General features: G+C 38.8%; 1 protein-coding gene across 1 annotated transcript in view; it reads left to right on the top strand.

Annotated features, from left to right (window-relative positions):
- Positions 1–20,507, top strand: part of LOC122812305 (venom factor-like) — a 1,464,680-nt gene that overhangs the window by 726,314 nt on the left and 717,859 nt on the right. The window contains exons 19-20 of the mRNA XM_044084707.1: positions 6,054–6,213; positions 14,384–14,479. Coding sequence (XP_043940642.1) covers positions 6,054–6,213; positions 14,384–14,479 — 256 coding nt within the window. The remainder of the gene's footprint in view (positions 1–6,053; positions 6,214–14,383; positions 14,480–20,507) is intronic.

Below are 20,507 nucleotides of genomic sequence, written 5' to 3'. Positions count from 1 at the left end.
ATAAACCATATTACAAGGACAACGGAGGGCATAAATAATTCCTTAAAGTTCTTTTAGTCTCACTAATATAAACCATATTACAAGGACAACGGAGGGCATAAATAATTCCTTAAAGTTCTTTTAGTCTCACTAATACAAACCATATTACAAGGACAACGGAGGGCATAAATAATTCCTTAAAGTTCTTTTTAGTCTCACTAATATAAACCATATTACAAGGACAACGGAGGGCATAAATAATTCCTTAAAGTTCTTTTAGTCTCACTAATATAAACCATATTACAAGGACAACGGAGGGCATAAATAATTCCTTAAAGTTCTTTTAGTCTCACTAATATAAACCATATTACAAGGACAACGGAGGGCATAAATAATTCCTTAAAGTTCTTTTAGTCTCACTAATATAAACCATATTACAAGGACAACGGAGGGCATAAATAATTCCTTAAAGTTCTTTTAGTCTCACTAATACAAACCATATTACAAGGACAACGGAGGGCATAAATAATTCCTTAAAGTTCTTTTTAGTCTCACTAATACAAACCATATTACAAGGACAACGGAGGGCATAAATAATTCCTTAAAGTTCTTTTAGTCTCACTAATATAAACCATATTACAAGGACAACGGAGGGCATAAATAATTCCTTAAAGTTCTTTTAGTCTCACTAATACAAACCATATTACAAGGACAACGGAGGGCATAAATAATTCCTTAAAGTTCTTTTAGTCTCACTAATACAAACCATATTACAAGGACAACGGAGGGCATAAATAATTCCTTAAAGTTCTTTTTAGTCTCACTAATATAAACCATATTACAAGGACAACGGAGGGCATAAATAATTCCTTAAAGTTCTTTTAGTCTCACTAATACAAACCATATTACAAGGACAACGGAGGGCATAAATAATTCCTTAAAGTTCTTTTAGTCTCACTAATATAAACCATATTACAAGGACAACGGAGGGCATAAATAATTCCTTAAAGTTCTTTTTAGTCTCACTAATATAAACCATATTACAAGGACAACGGAGGGCATAAATAATTCCTTAAAGTTCTTTTAGTCTCACTAATATAAACCATATTACAAGGACAACGGAGGGCATAAATAATTCCTTAAAGTTCTTTTAGTCTCACTAATATAAACCATATTACAAGGACAACGGAGGGCATAAATAATCCCTTAAAGTTCTTTTAGTCTCACTAATACAAACCATATTACAAGGACAACGGAGGGCATAAATAATTCCTTAAAGTTCTTTTAGTCTCACTAATACAAACCATATTACAAGAACAACGGAGGGCATAAATAATTCCTTAAAGTTCTTTTAGTCTCACTAATATAAACCATATTACAAGGACAACGGAGGGCATAAATAATCCCTTAAAGTTCTTTTAGTCTCACTAATATAAACCATATTACAAGGACAACGGAGGGCATAAATAATTCCTTAAAGTTCTTTTAGTCTCACTAATACAAACCATATTACAAGAACAACGGAGGGCATAAATAATCCCTTAAAGTTCTTTTAGTCTCACTAATATAAACCATATTACAAGGACAACGGAGGGCATAAATAATTCCTTAAAGTTCTTTTAGTCTCACTAATACAAACCATATTACAAGGACAACGGAGGGCATAAATAATTCCTTAAAGTTCTTTTAGTCTCACTAATATAAACCATATTACAAGAACAACGGAGAGCATAAATAATCCCTTAAAGTTCTTTTAGTCTCACTAATACAAACCATATTACAAGGACAACGGAGGGCATAAATAATTCCTTAAAGTTCTTTTAGTCTCACTAATACAAACCATATTACAAGGACAACGGAGGGCATAAATAATTCCTTAAAGTTCTTTTAGTCTCACTAATACAAACCATATTACAAGGACAACGGAGGGCATAAATAATTCCTTAAAGTTCTTTTAGTCTCACTAATATAAACCATATTACAAGAACAACGGAGGGCATAAATAATTCCTTAAAGTTCTTTTAGTCTCACTAATATAAACCATATTACAAGGACAATGGAGAGCATAAATAATTCCTTAAAGTTCTTTTAGTCTCACTAATACAAACCATATTACAAGGACAACGGAGGGCATAAATAATTCCTTAAAGTTCTTTTAGTCTCACTAATATAAACCATATTACAAGAACAACGGAGGGCATAAATAATTCCTTAAAGTTCTTTTAGTCTCACTAATACAAACCATATTACAAGGACAACGGAGGGCATAAATAATTCCTTAAAGTTCTTTTAGTCTCACTAATATAAACCATATTACAAGAACAACGGAGGGCATAAATAATTCCTTAAAGTTCTTTTAGTCTCACTAATATAAACCATATTACAAGGACAACGGAGGGCATAAATAATTCCTTAAAGTTCTTTTAGTCTCACTAATATAAACCATATTACAAGGACAACGGAGGGCATAAATAATTCCTTAAAGTTCTTTTAGTCTCACTAATATAAACCATATTACAAGGACAATGGAGAGCATAAATAATTCCTTAAAGTTCTTTTAGTCTCACTAATACAAACCATATTACAAGGACAACGGAGGGCATAAATAATTCCTTAAAGTTCTTTTAGTCTCACTAATATAAACCATATTACAAGAACAACGGAGGGCATAAATAATTCCTTAAAGTTCTTTTAGTCTCACTAATATAAACCATATTACAAGGACAAAGGAGAGCATAAATAATTCCTTAAAGTTCTTTTAGTCTCACTAATACAAACCATATTACAAGGACAACGGAGGGCATAAATAATTCCTTAAAGTTCTTTTAGTCTCACTAATATAAACCATATTACAAGGACAACGGAGGGCATAAATAATTCCTTAAAGTTCTTTTAGTCTCACCAATATAAACCATATTACAAGGACAACGGAGAGCATAAATGATTCCTTCCATAGACATGAAAAAGAGCCCATTCGTTCAAATCCAATATTATTTATATTATTAAAACCAGTAACCACATGTTCACAAATGTTACACTTGTCACAGGGAAAGGTGCCATAACACCTAACACCAGCACTAATATTTTCTTCAGGAACAATACAATACGAATTAAGCAATCTGTAAGCCAAACTGAGTCCCTTTTTATATGTTGTTATTGGATATTTACAAAACATTTTCCCCAAATGTTCTTCCTTAACTAGGAATTTCCAAAAATGTTTACCTTGTTTAAATATTTCCTCACTTAGAACATTGTAAGTCATAACATAATAAATTTTATCCAGGGAATTACCAACCTTCTGGCAACATCTATTTATATTCCACCAACTAGAATTATTTTTACTCAAAAATATTTTATCCAAAGCATCATAAATAATATTAATATCATAATCTCTATGCATAAACATTAAAGCAGTCTGTAACAACTCTGCCTAAATCTTCTGAATTATTACAAATTCTACACAAATGTAAGAATTATCCATATGGCCGAGAGTGAATTAAGTGAGGAGGGTGGCAACTAGTGCCATATAAAAATTGCCCTCCATCACAAAACTTCCTATGCACAGAAGTGAGAATTTGTCCATTATCCAAACCTACCAAATGCACATCCAAAAAAATCAATCTCCTTACCAAATTGCAAACCACCAAATGACAGATTATAAATATTATGTAGATCCTGAACAAAATCATTTATTTTATCCATACCATCCTGACAAATAAAAGCCAAATTGTCAATATAGCTATAATAATGCAGAACATATCTATTAAAAAAGTCATGCTTATAAATATACTCTTTTTCAAACATTGCCATAAACAAATTTGCATAAGCTGGGGCAAATAGATCCTCCATGGCAGTGCCCTGTAACTGATGAAAATTTTGATTATTAAAATAAAAATAGTTATTAGACAAAAATCCAACAACTCTATACCATAGTTAGACAAAGGACTATCCTGTAATACTGAATAAAGTGCCTTTATAGCAGCATGGTGTCTAATATTTGTATATAGGTCTAGTAACATCCATAGTAATCCAATACATTTTAGAATTCCATTTAACCACAGAAATCTTTTGTAAAAAATCAAAAGTGTCTTGAATATAAGAATTCATATTTTGCACAAACAGTAAAAGAAAATTATGCAATACAATACCAATATTATGAATAAAATATTTGTGTTAATATGTGTATATAAAGGGGGATGCTTTTTTATGTATTTCACTTCTTGAAGGCTAACCTTGAACTTTAGCCGAGGTGCTAAAGTTTTGTAAATACATTTTTGGTACTGTTGCCTGTGATTGTTATTTTGAAATGGTTGTCTAAACCTTTTACTTTTTGTTATATTCACCACAACAAAACTATTCCAGGCACAGTCAAGGTCCACTCTGCTAGGGCCTTGGCTTCATCTGTGGCTTTCTGGAAAGGGTTGGATCCTAGAAGTATTCTAGAAGCTGCAACTTGGTCTCTGTATATACTTTAACAAAGCAGTATAAGCTCTGTGTTTATATACGGTACCTGGACTCTTCTCCTTCCACATCCCAGAACTTGCAAGCTATGGTAATCTACCTATATAGCACAGGACACTGCAGCAGTGATCATATGAAGAACATAGTACAGAGCAGTGATCAGTATGAAGAACATAGTACAGAGCAGTGATCAATATGAAGAACATAGTACAGCTGTGCAAGTAAACTTACCATAACAGTAGCATTCAAAGTGATCTCTGTGATCTCTGCTACAGTAGCTGCTCCCGCCCTCCATCCCCCTTGTCTCTTTGTCTGCTGTTTTTGTGTTTTTGCCAGGGGGGGACTTTTATTTTTTGATTTCCCAGCATTGTCCTTTCAGGGCTCAGCCTACTTCTCTCTGTTGACATGAAATCTCTGAAGGGCTTGGTGCCAAAACCTGTCTTTTAAGTCATCTCAGCTTCAGCTGACTACAGGTGTGGGCATATAGAAGACACCCTAAAGCTTTGAAAGCTGTCCAGCTGTTATATCTTTGGAGGATGTAACCCATGTCACTTAGCCTACTGCAGCAGTGATCATTCACACATCTACTGTTATGGTAAGTTTACTTAAACAACTTAACTTTACCATTATGCATGGTAATACATGCTACCTGTATAACCAGTAAACCAGTTATCAGTAAGTATACTAACTTCTGCTATCAGTATCAGAGTAATGTGGGTACTTGTACATAATATAATTGCAGTTACCAGTAATTCCAGTTATAGTTATGTTTAGTAATCCTTTTTACCTGTATAAACTGTAATCCAAGTAACCAGTAAGTACACTAATTTGTTATCAGTATTTGATTAAACTACCCAGCTGTATGCTGTGTGATCGACTTAATCTACCCAGCCGTATGCGGTGTGATCCACTTAATCTACCCAACTGTATGTGGTGTGATCCACTTAATCTACCCAGCTGTATGCACTATGATACACTTAATGTACCCAGCTGTATGCAGCGTGATACACTTAATGTACCCAACCACATGCGGTGTGATCCATTTATACACTGCATACAGTACAGTAAATAGGAGTTACTGTAATGTATATCATGTATATCTGTATATCATGCTAAATGCAGCACATTGGAGAAACAATGTTCCCACTAGAAACAGGATACTTTGTTACATTCCAGTCATCTAAACACTACACTGCATGTTGGTACCCCCCTGCATAGATGTTTGCGGTTTAATTGAATTGATAGGAGTACTTTTGATAATTTGTAACAAGTTTGGTCTTTTGATCAGTGGGGACACAATAAGTTGCCTGAGATCCTGCTTCTAACACATGCATGTTTGATATATTGAGCTGCAATGTTCACAGTTTGGGTCTTAGGGCATGACATGGGGGCTTTAGGGCATGACTTGGGAGGCGATTCTTAGGATATGACCTGGAAGTAGTGAGCTGTAGCACTTGTCAGTGCTGAGATGTGTTTTCCTTCTGCAGGTATTATTACCTGTTTTCTTCTTTAGTTTGTACTTTTATTTACTTTCATTAAAACAATCTTAAGTAAATTTAATAAAGCATGCAGTGTGGTAAAGCATTAATATTATGTTTGTTTCTCTTTCTTAGGCTGACAGCATATGTTGTGAAAGTCTTTTCCATGGCACATCGACTTATTGCAATAGAGCCCCAGGTTCTATGTGGGGCTGTCAAATGGCTGATTCTAGAAAAGCAAAAACCCGATGGAATCTTTAAGGAGGATGCACCTGTTATCCACGGCGAAATGATAGTATGGTGGCCTTTTCTTTTCTAGAAGAAATCTGACTGTATTTCAAGCTAAATGTAATGGAATCTAGATGATGTACTGTGAAGTTTTATACAAATATTAAGGTATGCCTAGATGACATTGTCACTAGTTCATCTTTCCTTGAAAAAGAAGGCTGAGGACTACCAAACAATAATTGCCTTCTGACTGGATATGCCACAGTGCAGGATAGGATATGGCTAATTGTTTGCCTAGTGGAAGATCAGATTAGACTGAGTGGGTTCTCTCAGTAAGACAAGGGGCAAGACCTCTTGTCCCCAAGGGTACAGTTATCATGGTTGCCTGCATGTCTTCTTTGAGAACTCAGATGTTCCTAATGAGGGTCTCTGAGTAAGAAAAAGTATCTGAATGCTCTCAGTGGGTGATAAGGCATGGACACGTGGGCATCTCCATGAAATATTTAATGTAGATGACTATGTGTCATCTGTGGGAGATGACATATTTGTGACCAGGTGCTTCCAGTGACAGATTTGATGTGGTTGACAGGCTGGCTATGTGACAGCCACAGTATGACGGAAGTCACCAGCCTGACCAAATCCATGTGTGCTGTCCAGAACTGACTGTAGGCATTTTTAATTAGAAGTTCTTTAATTAGCCTTCATCATGGACATAGTACAGCTGGTACTAGTGAAAACTTAATTATGTGAAATGGCTAAGACAACATTGGAAAATAATCCAGACCTAAAATTTGAGATAAGATTGTTACTGTAGAAAAATAGATGTACCAAGTGTAGCAGATTAACATATACTGTCCAGCAGACAATGCAAATAGAACTGCTGACAAGTCTATGCTTAGGAGTTAATGAGAACTGTGTGTGCTCCCCACAAGCACAACTTGTCTCTTGGGAGTAGCACTCCTGTAATAGCTCCCTGATTTATTGGAGAACACATTAGAGATGTTCACCATGACAACATATCTGTCACTGGTGCTACACATCTGTCACCCTGACGGTACATCTCTAGCCATGGCTGCATGTCTGACACTGTTCACTGTAATTATACATCTACCAAACTGTACACACTGGTATACACTAAACATCTGTCACTGGTGCTACACATCTGTCACCGTGACGGTACATCTGTAGCCATGGCTGCATGCCTGACACTGTTCACTGTAACTATACATCTACCAAACTGTACACACTAGTATACACTAAACATCTGTCACTGGTGCTACACATCAGTCACCCCAACAGTACACCTGTAGCCATGACTGCATGTCTGACATTGTTCACTGTAACTATACATCTACCATACTGTATACACTAGTATACACTAAACATCTGTCACTGGTGCTACACGTCTGTCACCCTGACGGTACATCTCTAGCCATGGCTGCATGTCTGACACTGTTCACTGTAGCTATACATCTACCATACCATACACACTAGTATACACTAAACATCTGTCACTGGTGCTACACATCTGTCACCCCGACAATACACCTGTAGCCATAGCTGCATGTCTGACACTGTTCACTGTAGCTATACATCTACCATACCGTACACACTGTAGCTATACATCTACCATACCGTACACACTAGTATACACTAAACATCTGTCACTGGTGCTACACATCTGTCACCCCGACAGTACACCTATAGCCATAGCTGCATGTCTGACACTGATCACTGTAACTATACATCTACCATACCGTACACACTAGTATACACTAAACATCTGTCACTGGTGCTACACGTCTGTCACCCTGATGGTACATCTCTAGCCATGGCTGCATGTCTGACACTGTTCACTGTAACTATACATCTACCATACCGTACACACTAGTATACAGTAAACATCTGTCACTGGTGCTACACATCTGTCACACTGACGGTACATCTGTAGCCATGGCTGAATGTCTGACACTGATCACTGTAACTATACATCTACCATACCGTACACACTAGTATACACTAAACGTCTGTCACTGGTGCTACACATCTGTCACCCTGATGGTACACCTGTAGCCATGGCTGCATGTCTGACACTGTTCACTGTAACTATACATCTACCAAACCGTACACACCAGTATACACTAAACGTCTGTCACTGGTGCTACACATCTGTCACCCTGACGGTACACCTGTAGCCATGGCTGCATGTCTGACACTGTATACTGTAACTATACATCTAACAAACCGTACACACTAGTATACACTAAACGTCTGTCACTGGTGCTACACATCTGTCACCCTGACGGTACACCTGTAGCCATGGCTGCATGTCTGACACTGTTCACTGTAACTATACATCTACCAAACCGTACACACCAGTATACACTAAACATCTGTCACTGTTGATTCCACATTAGTAAGGCCATATCCCTAGTCTGATTAAATGTTAGTCACCCTCCCTTTCACACATTACCACCTATTAGGTGTACAATGCAATAACTATAACATACTTTTAAATCTCTGACCCAGCTGCTAATTCTATCCTATGTAACATGTACAAAAGACCTAATTAGAGGCAACAAGTCTGTGGTTTTCCTACCTCTGTATTCAAATAGTAAATAATGCATACTCCTCAAATCCGGAAAAGCAGAGAACACTTAAACTCCCCTTCTCCAAATTTCTACCTGGACTCCTTAAAAATGCTGAATTACTTGATGTTGACTGACAGTTTCCTTTTGCTTGTGCCAATGACTACAAGTGTGAGAGATGCAAATATTTACTCAAAATAGAAGCAAAGCACTCTAAACATAAATCAGGCCAGCCCATTACACTAGTTGTGATGGACATATACACTAACCCCCCCCCCCCACACACACACACACACACACACACACACACACACACACACACACACACACATATACACACACACACACACACACACACACACACACACACACACACACACAGTCACAAGGAAACAAGTTGATAATGCATTTGTTAGATCCTTCCTTAAAACCAAAACAGAATATATAGTAAAACTATTCATACTTGGTGACTCTGTGAACAGTGACACTGACTCAGTACTCTCAACATTAGAAAATCAGAGTCACAGTATCCTGCCTCCCTGAAGTTAGGATTAAGGATGTTGCTAAGGACACTAGGCAGTTGTACACGTTAGAATCAAGGTCTCTTTCAATGATGCAGAAGCATATGTCTAACTTGGAGATACTCTTGTCCAGACTGATAAAACCTTTACAGATAAAGAGATCATTCCTTGGGTCTACTTTACATGGTCAACTTTTCAGAAAGTCGACTTTCATATGGCCGAGACCATATGATCGACTTTCGAAAAGTTGACCATGTAAAATAAACACATAACACACACCAAACACTTACCTTTCTTCTGTTAGCAGGGTGCAAGCCCCCCCTGCACCCCCCCACCCCATCCCCTTAACTTAAATATACCAATTCCGCGATCTCACTACAGTGTGGAAGAGGAAATTTTCCTATTTTGCACTGTACGGAGAGAGCAGTTCCCCATGGTCTGCTTTTTGAAAATCAATCATATGGTCTCAGCCATATGAAAGTCGACTTTTTGAAAAGTCGGCCATGTGAAGGGGACCCCATTCCTTCAATCAGAATCATCATCATCGTCATCACCACCATCATCATCACCACCATCATCACCATCATCATCATCAGCAGCAGCATCACCATCATCATCACCATCATCGTCATCACCATCATCATCATTGTCATCATCAGCCCCCCCTTTTCCCATTTTCTACATGGGGTCGGGGTATCGTGTTAACTGTCATCATCTCTCTCGATTCAGTGCCACACTCCTGCCTTCTTCAACACTCATGCCTGACTGTCGCAGATCTTCTTTCACACAATCCATCCACCTCTTTGCTGGACATCCTCGCTTCCTCTTACCTTCTTCCTGTCTGTCCCAAATCTTCCTCACCAGATTGTCTTCTGTTTTTCTGCACATGCCCAAACCACTGTAATCTGTTCTCTTTCATCTTTTCTGCATTTGGAGCTACTCTGGCTTCTGCTCTTATGTCCTCATTTCTTCATGTGTCCTGCAGTGTGCATACTACCAACCTTCTCAGGCACTTCATTCCCATCACCTCTAGCTTCCACATCTGCTCTGCCTTTATTGCCCAAGTTTCTGCACCATACAGTAGTACTGGTCACACCCCTGGTTTGTACACTTTACATTGCAGCTTGTGACATTCTTCTTTAATACACTACCCATGACACTCTGTGCTATTTGGCTGAAGCCCCACAATATAGCTTTGACCTCCTCATTCAGACTACCCTTCTTCTCAATCACCCCTCCCAGATCCTTGAAGGTTACACTGTCTTCCCTTCTATCTCACTTCTCAGCTTCTTCTGATTTCCCCAATGTTTTGACATTACCAATGTGTTCTTTGTACTTAGTTTCATTCAATGTGCCTTCAGGTTTGCATTCCAGCCCCCCTATCCTTTGCTGACATTCTTGCTCAGAGTCCACCTGTAATGCCACATCATCTGCATACAGCAACTTTATTGATCTGTCCCCTCCAATCTGTTTCCTAATGTACTACGTCACCATTATGAACAACAGTGGGCTCAGAGCTGACCCCTGGCGCACACCCACTCCCATTGGGAATCCCTCTATGAATGCCAAAGGAAACAAACGTGGCAAACATAGTTGGAAACAAAATCCTTTATTGACTAAAGCGCTTTTCATTCAAAATAGTACTCGTGTTGAATCCCTCTATGAGACCGAACACTGTTCATACTTGAGTCAATGTGTCATTGTACATAATCTGCACTAATTTTACCAATGTTTCTGTCCAGCTCAGCTTTTGTGGGACCTTGTCATATGCTTTTTCCAAGCTGTAGGAATGCCCAGTTGGACTCTTTCCTCACCTCTAACTTCTTCTCAGCAATCTTTCTCACTGCAAACATTGGGTCAGTTGTGCTGAATCCTGATACGAATCAGAACTACTCATCTCCCATCTTATTTTCTACTACTCTGCATATCCATTTATCAGTTACCCTCTCCAGAACTTTCATGCAATGTGACAGGAGTTTGATAACTCTGTACTGTCCACAGTTATGGCTGTCCCCTTTGTTCTTGTACACTGGCAAGAGTATGCTTATTCTCCAATCATCTGGGATATGCCTTTCTCTCCACACTGCTATGATTATCCTCAGGAGCCATTTCTCCCCTATTTCACCCAGCATCTTTATCATATCTCCTGTGACCTAATCTGAGCCTGCGGCCTTCCCTGACTTCATTTTCCTTAGTGCTGTTCTTACTTTTTCTAGGATGGGCTCTTCTTCTTCTCTCAGAGTAGGCTGCGTCAGGAGCAGTACAGCTTCTGTGGGGTTTTCTTCAGTCAGAACCTGCTGGAAATACTCCTTCCATCTGCCTTTGATGTCCTGTGGACTAGTGAGCAGATTGTTGCTGGCATCCTTTATGAAGGGTGTCTAACTTTCTCCTTTATCTTTCTGTCTTTGCCTTGCAACCTAATACAGTTTCTTTGTGCCACCTACTGAGTCACTTTCCAGAAGCAGGTAGAGTGCCTTCAATGCCCTGCTCTTTGCTATTGCAATGTCTTTCTTAGCTTCTTTGTTAGCCAACCAGTCTTCCTTCCTAGCCTGGTCCATATTTTCTATCTTCCACTTTTCCCTGCACTCCTTCTTTCTTTTGATGACTTCCTGGACTTCTGCATTCCACCACCAGCTTTCCTTATGTACCTTATTTCCATACTTTGCTCGGCCACATATCTGTTCTGTAGTCCTCACACATGCTGCTTTGAGGCACTGCCTTTCTTCTTCAACTCACCTATTTCCTCCTTTTCTTGAGGTGCCAGAGCCCTGAGGAATTTCTTGAACTATTATATATTTTCTCTCTCCAGTCAATTTCCAGGTCTTCAGCCTGGTCTGTGTTGACCTTAGAGCCTTGTCTGACCACTACTTGCAGCTGACTGTCGCAACCAGTGGTTTATTCTGTGGGATGACTGTTTCACTGGGAATGACTTTGTAATCGCTGATTCTACCCCAGTGCCTTTTCCTTACTAGGAGGAAGGCTACCTGAGTTTCATGTTGGTCACTCTTGTATCTGATCTTGTGACTGTCTCTCTTTCTGAACCAAGTGTTGGCTACTATCAAGCCATTTGCCAGACAGAAATCTGCAATGACCTTTCCTTTATTCCTGTTACACCACATATGTGGACCTAGACAGTCCTCATATCCTGTTCTGTCTGTCTCGATATATACATTCAAGTCACCCATTGTTGTCTTGTTTTAAATAGTATGTCCTGCAACTGCTGTCTGAATGCATTCTTTTCCTCACTATCACAACCCTGCTGTGGGGCATAGGCTGAGATTATGAATACTGCTCAATCATTACACTGGAGTCTGACTGCCATGAATCTGTCACTAATTCTGATGATATCCCTCACTGCCTTCTGAAGCCTCTCTCTCATCACAATTCCCACACCATTTCTAGCCTGTCGTCCTCCTGACTAGTAAACTCTGGATCCCAAGCCAAGTGGCTTTGCTGCACTGCCCTTCCATCTTGTCTCTTGGATGCATAGAATGTCCAGCCTCGTAATTACTAACATATAGTTCACTTCAAAGCTCCATCCTGTCAGTAAACCTGTACTGAGTGTAGCAATTCTTAGTTCATGTTTGGCAGGTTGATTGGTTTTATGTCCAGCTTTCGCCCAACAGAACTATCCCATGTACCCCAGGCTAGGCAACTGGACACCAGCCAGCCAGTCGCTTATTGGTCCAGGGCTGCTGGACTTTATGGCAGTCACGCTCTGGCCAATAGGGACACAAACACTCCTCCCACCATTAGCATGGGTCCCTGGCATAGGTTGGAGTAGGTTGGGGCCTCAACCAACTTATTACTGGCAAATACCTATGCCCATTTGGCAACCTTAGTCAACATGACCAACTCACATAGAGCCATATTTTATACCATTGAGTGGCTAGCCCTGCCACGGCACACAGCCTGTGATCCATGTTCTGCTATCTTGAGGATACTGCGGACTGCAGTAAATGCTCAAAGGGTTTGGTCTATGCAACTCTTCCCCCTATAGGGCTTACCTTGTTTTTGAGGGGAAGTAGGTTATGTGCCATCACGGAGAAGTAACCCAAAGATTAGTCCTGCTTTCCACAAATATTTGGTTCCAACTCTTTCTAATCACTGTGGCCCACTGAACAAATATGGGATGTAATCATTTTCATAAGTTAGTTCTTCAGAAATGATGGTACAGGTACAAATTGTGGACACGAAGTAGTCTGCACCTCGTTGCACTAAACACCACAAACTACACTTTTGTAAAATGTTATTGTATATCATCCATGTCACCCTTACAGCATTACCATTTCCTTGAAAATACTGCCCATAATGGAAAATATATTTTTGTTCAGTGACTGGAAGAATATTTCTTCAACTAATAACTGAACACATAACCTTCTTATACCTGAAATATCTCAAGCAAATTGCAAACTTGACATCAGTGAGAAAATATATTAGATTATCATCCTCATAGATATCTGTGTCAGCCATGCTCAGCTAAATGTTTGTATTGTGAGATTAATTAAATCAAGATTGCCAGAAGTGATCTTGCCTTTGATTAAAGCACTAATCACATTAAATTTGGAATACATGGTCATTTAGAATCCACGCAAAATGAAGCCCTTAAAGAGTCTTGAAATTAGTCCAAGAGGTTTTACTTCCAAAAACAGGTGTGGATACATAATTTCCATTTGTATGCTATTAACAATTAATAGTTATTGGTGACTTACAAGATCTTTGGCAATGCTTTCCTCTATGAGTATCTAGGGCTGCAGAGTAAATCAAATATTGAGATGCTTAGATGAGGAATACAATATTCCAAGCAATTTTAATAGGAAATAAAAACAGTAAACCAATTTATAGACAGAGTGTCTCACAAGTGGAATAAAATGCCATAGAAAACCTAGGATATGTCATTAGTGGGCAGGTTTAAAACTGTACTGTTTCCATAGGTGGAAGGAAAATAAATCCCATGGTAAAAGATAAAGGCACTAGGCCATAGGTGCATGGATTTTGACTATTATTTATACATAAAATGTAACTTTTCATGTCACTTTGCTTTATATTTAGCTGACAATGTCTGGTTTTAAATTTTCAATGTAAATGAACAGTACACTGACAAACTATAATCTTTTTACTTTTTCAGGGTGGCTTCAAAGGAGCAGAGCCAGATGCAACATTAACAGCATTTGTAGTGATTGCACTGTCTGAGTCCCAAGAAATCTGCAATAAGCTTGTTGGTGTAAGTATGTTTACAGTTATACATATATATCTATGAATGCATTTATGTATGCAGGTGCTCACCTTAGATAAGAAAAGGCAGGTGCTCAGTTGTTGAGTATTATTCTGTATTCTCTTTTATTGTATGATGTCCCAGGTTCGGTCCCTGGCCAATCAATGTGCTGTATTAGTTTACTAGTATGATTTAGTGCATCAAGGTTAGAAAATACACAGTGAGCTGCTTTTAAGTTTGATTGTTGCAACCTCAACTATGTGACACAGTCAGCAAATTCCTCATGAGCCTGTTGTTCTGCTCCTTTTTATAAAGGAAGTGAGAAAATGCTGATGATCTATGTAAATGTGTTTTTACATATATGGTTTCACTTCATAATCTTGAATTACTGAAATCTCGAAATTCAGTAACCCGAGACCATGAAGCTGAAAACCTGAAAGTACATGAGCAAATTTGAATATCTCGAATCCACGCTTATGCATTTCCAGTACGTCGTATGTAGTGTTATGGTGCCTAAAATCGCAGGTGAGTGAGTGTATGTGTGTGTTTTTGTACGTTGTATGCAAAGGTAAGGGTAGGGAGGTGTAAGTGTGAGTGCGAGTGTTGGATGTGTTGGTGTTTGTGCGTGATGTTTATTTGTGTGCGAGCGAGTGGAGGATGGCATGGTGTGAGTTTGTTTTTTTTATGTTATGTGCGACCTCAGAGTTGGTATATATAAGTAAGGGGGTGTGGGGGTGTAGGGAAGCTTGCCCCCCTGATTATATGTAGTGTAGGGTCGTGTGATTTGTGTGCTGTGGATGGAATGGAGTGTATGTTAAGTGGTGTATGGTGTATGTATGTTCGTGATTGTGTGATTCAGGATTGTGAGGATTGTGGTTTCGGTGTTGTGAATGGTTTGACTTCATAGTCTCAGGTTACTGAATTTCAAGATTTCAGTAATTTGAGATTATGAAGTAAAACTATACATATATATGTATATTTATATATACATATACATATATATATATATATATATATATATATATATATATATATATATATACATTTACTTTGTCAATAATGTCTGTAAAGGTAAAACATGAGACAGTTTTTTTATATACACTGCAAGATGTTTAGATATTTAGTTGAATGTAAACACACTTTCAGTGGCCTCCTGTATGTTGCTGTTCATTCTGAGGAGCAATAGGGTTCTCCTCTGGTCCCCACATGCCAGTTATACCATACACAAACATCTGCCCGCTGCAGATTTACCATACACAAACATCTGCTCAATGCAGTTATACCATACACAAGCATCTGCCCACTGTAAATGTGATGGAAGTGGATTCTGCGTTCTTTGCTGTTCATTTTAATGGAAAGTAAGGTTATTCTGTAGTTTCTTATGCCACAGTTTAATGTGCTGATAATGGATCTCTGTAGTTTGCTATTAAAGATGTTACATTATGGTGACTGATTCAGGGTGAAGCTTTATCCTAGAAGGTGAAACTATGGAGGACATATAGTGCTGCCACAGAATGCTCCATAAAGAGACCAGTTATGCCACAGAATGTTCCATAAAGAGACCAGTTATGCCACAGAATGTTCCATAAAGACACCAGTGATGCTACAGAATGTTCCACAAAGACACCAGTTATGCCACAGAATGTTCCACAAAGACACCAGTTATGCCACAGAATGTTCCACAAAGACACCAGTTATTTTCCTTTTCATGTCTCCTTTGTTCTTGTCTCTTCGATATTTGTTAAGAGATCATCATTTTACCGACCCTTGAAGAAAGAGGCCACAAATTTAAATCCTCAGCAGACTATATCAACATTAAATAGGCACAGACAAAAAGAAATATGGAAAGGGATGAGTTGGAGCAATCTTTTCTGGTCTTTACTCAACACCTGGAGAAGTATTATAACTTGTATTTACCTTACACTTCCTTGTCAAATTAGTTTTATGCCTATTTCATGCCACCTAAAGTCTCCAGCAGTTATCAAATTTCTCACCATTTGTTAAATGTTTTTACATGCATCCATAACATTTTCTGTTCATAGATACATAAACACAATCTCATAAAATATCCTCCTTTTATGTTTAAATTAGGATCACTTGCTTCACACAGTTCCTTTAAAGAATGATGTTGCCTTTGTAAACTCATCTGTGTCATACCTTTCCTGAAAGGACTGTCAGAGAAGTCCCATTCAACCACCTTTGTTAAAGCTAATTATACAAAGCTTGTACCATTTTTGATGTCTTTCACTGAATGGCTTTGAGCCACTTTATATTTTGTTATAGACAAAGAGTTAATAGCTGAGAACACCTTGTAAGACAGTGTCTCAGTAACCTAGCTATTTCTAATGTGGGAATAATAACCGTCCTCCCATTTGTCCCTATGGAGCGTTATCATACATACTATTTCAGAACTGTGAATTACTGATGAGTGTCCCAAGTTGAAAGAACCTGCAATTCCTTCCTTGGTAACATACTGTCTTTGCCTAACATTGCAGTTACACAGCAAGGTAAGCATTCTAACTTCCTGCTACTCATAAACTAGCGATTTTACTACTATTTATTTTATTTATTTATTTATTTATTTAACATTTATTGACCTGGAAAGTCCGACTAGGTTCCACAGATCCTGTTTTCAGTGGAGGCCCAGGAAGAAATGCTCCAGAAGCATGTCTTTAGAATGTGGGAGGAAACCGGAGTACCCGGAGGAAACCCACGCGAATGCAGGGAGAACATGCAAACTCCACACATTAGGCACCCCAGCTGAGAATCAAACCAGAGAACTTGTTGCTGTGAGGTGACAGCATTAACCACTGCACCACTGTGCCGCCCATCTATGGCACAATCCTAAAAAATGCGTAAGCCTAACATAGGATCTTCCATTCATGTTACCCATCTACCTTTTCCTGTTGATACTGAGTTTAAGCTTAGTCTTCTTTCTTTTGTCTTTTCCCTACGAGATCTTTACTTCGCTCCGTTTCCTCTAAATGTATCACTTTTCTGTCTCTCCCTGTTTTCCTCCTTTCCACACCACAATGAACTGTCCTCAAGCCATCTGCTACTTATTAATTCTGCCTCTGTTTTAATAAATATCAACTATGTAAAAGCTGTGGTGCAATCAGCTGTTGTCTATTATATTACTGTTTAAACGCTATAGTGCGGAGGTCTTGACTAGATCTGAATTCAGCTAAAATGTTGCTTTGTGCCATTACTGCCCTGCTGCAATGAAATGTGCTGCCTGTTAATGCGTTACTGTCGTGTAGGAACATGATCATAGTTCCGCTGTGCTGCTTGATAATATGTTAAGGTCTTACAGGAGTATTGTAGCTACTTTAACTGTTATTTCCTTTCTGATGCTCTTTGTTCCCCCTATGAAATCAGGCAAATGCATGGTTTCATTCTGTCTATGCTTAGGTGAACAAGCTTAATGTCATTTTTCATACCTAATATTTTGTACTCCTGCAATTTTAACCTCTGGCTCTCCTGTTCATTTCCAGCTTTTCTTTCATCTCTGCCCCCAGCTATTGTCCTCATCCTCACTTTCTAGAGGCACCCCTCTTTAGTCTCTATGCATACGCAGCTCCTCTGCCCCCCCAGACCTTCCTGCTTTCTATCCTTCTTCCCTCTACCTGATTACTTAGTTATAATCTGTTGTCCTATTTCTCTTCTCTTACAGCTTGAAAGCACAGCTTTGATATTCAGGCTATCCTTCCCATCTGGAAAATTCTGGAATTATTATATCCACAATCACTACTTGGAATCCTATTCACTGGACAACAAAGACACACCTTCCTATAGCCTCACAGTGTAGGCATCAACCTACACTTTTTGCTTTTTAATTTATGTGTTTTTTGTTTTAGTAGTGCTAGCACATTCACGGTCCTAACCCAAGGCTGTCTCTATCCCCTGTTTTGTCTTTCTCTCTCAGTTAAAGCTTGTTTGGTTAATTTAATTGGGGTTCCCTTACTCAGCCATTAAAATGGCAGTAGTACACAAGGCATAGTTAATGTGCACAGCTAAATCACAACTTGAGATCTCACGTATTAAAACAAGTAACAATACACCCTTCTCCCATACAGTTACAGTACAACCCCCCCCCCCTTTAGCACAGGAGCTTAGTTTTTCCTTTGCAAAACAAACATTATTTCTCCCCTTGATCATGACTGTTCTGCCATTCACAGTCTAACTCACCTGCAAAGTAGTTTCCTAGTTTCCTGACTGATTGGTTCTTGGAACTCTTTTCTCCCTACGGGCTCACTCCACTCCCCTACCCTGCCCCCAAATTCTACCTGTCCCCACTATCTCTACATTTATAGTCTCTAAACCACTCCCACATCCAAGCTAACCAATTATATCTCTCCACACTCATTTACATCACATAGTTCCACCCCCTTTCTACTAAATCCCAAGATCTCTTGCTCCCTTAGCCACACCCTACATATAAGACGTCCCATTTCTTTCTCCACCCTACTGCATAATCATCCATAGCTTAAAACTTGTCAACTATGGCCATAAAATCTATATCCTATATAAACCTACTACTTCTTCTCTTCTCCTTATCCTACCATAATTTTCTCACAAGTTCTCAAAACACTAACCCCTCTCCCTCCTTTCATATAACCCACTCATTCCCCACAAATAACAGGCACACCACATCCACCATATCTCCCTACATCTTCCTCTTCAATAACTTTCTCCTTTTTTCCTACAAACTTTTATCCATCCATAACTACTATTCTCCGATGCTTTACAGTCCTACTCTTACTAACTTTTCAACTCTAAAACCAGATGAAAAACACTCCAAATACCTCTGCTCCCATATTTCTCGACTCATAACCATCCTTCTCTCTGGAGAGGTCCACGCTAACCCTGGCCCCTCCTCTCCTCTTAACTTAAACACACCTCCACTCAGCCAACCTTCAGCCAGAAAGCCCCTTCTCTTCACTACATTAATGCTCAAAGTTTATGTAACAAAATCCTTAACTTCCATGCCTGATTCCTCTATAATCAACCTGACATACTGTCTATCTCTGAAACCTGGCTAAAACCCCATACCAATGACTCTGAAATGACCCCTCCCAACTATAACATCATTAGGAAAGAGAGAACCCATAAGAAAGGGGGTGGAGTCGCATTCCACTAATCTTCTTCCCTTTCTGTTACCCCTTATTCTAAACCCATCCCCCAATTTGCCATTGCTGAACTAACCCTGGCCCTACATCAAGTGAACAAACACATATGCATAGCTGCTCTCTATATACCTCCTGGAGTTCCCATTCTTGAAGATATTCTCTGCTGGTTCTCCTCTAACATTACCTATGAGAACATAATCCTTGGTGACATTAATATTAATTGGACCTCACATTCAAAATGGATGAGGAAAAGGTGCCTCACAAATAACTTCACCAATACAAAAAAAATGAAGCACCTGGAACCACTGTAGGCACGAACTCCAACTTTATTAACACACGAATAAAACCAAAAAATGCTTAACTTGTTCACCAAATTTTCATTAACAATGTAAATTCATCAGCAAATGCTACAATAGTTGAAACCAACCCCTTATATAGGAGTATACTTAACTACTATATACTCCTATATAAGGGGTTGGTTTCAACTATTGTAGAATTTGCTGATGAAGTTACATTGTTAACAAAAACGTGGTGAACAAGTTAAGCATTTTTTGGTTTTATTCGTGTGTTAATAAAGTTGGAGTTCGTGCCTACAGTGGTTCCAGGTGCTTCATTTTTTTCATATTAATTGGACCTCCATTCAATCTCCGACAAGTTTCCTAAACCTCAACTTTTATAACCTCACAGCTAATCAACTCTAGAACAAGACCCTCCAAGGACTATTCATCCGGTAACACCCTTGATTGGATTCTAGTTTCTCACCCTCAATATATCTCTGACACTGACACCCTACCCGATTCCCTTAGTGATCATCTGCCTTCTTTTGCTCATTGCCTCCCTTCCTCCTTACAACTAACCAACAATTACATAACTACATGCTCCCTAAAAAACTTCAACCCTGAAATATT

The sequence above is a fragment of the Protopterus annectens genome, chromosome 9.part0 (genome assembly GCF_019279795.1).
Source record: "Protopterus annectens isolate FY-2018-M chromosome 9.part0, PAN1.0, whole genome shotgun sequence".
In the NCBI taxonomy this organism is placed as follows: domain Eukaryota; kingdom Metazoa; phylum Chordata; order Ceratodontiformes; family Protopteridae; genus Protopterus; species Protopterus annectens.
The sequence above is the reverse complement of the archived record's forward strand: the minus strand, read 5'-3'. Positions and strand labels throughout refer to the sequence as shown.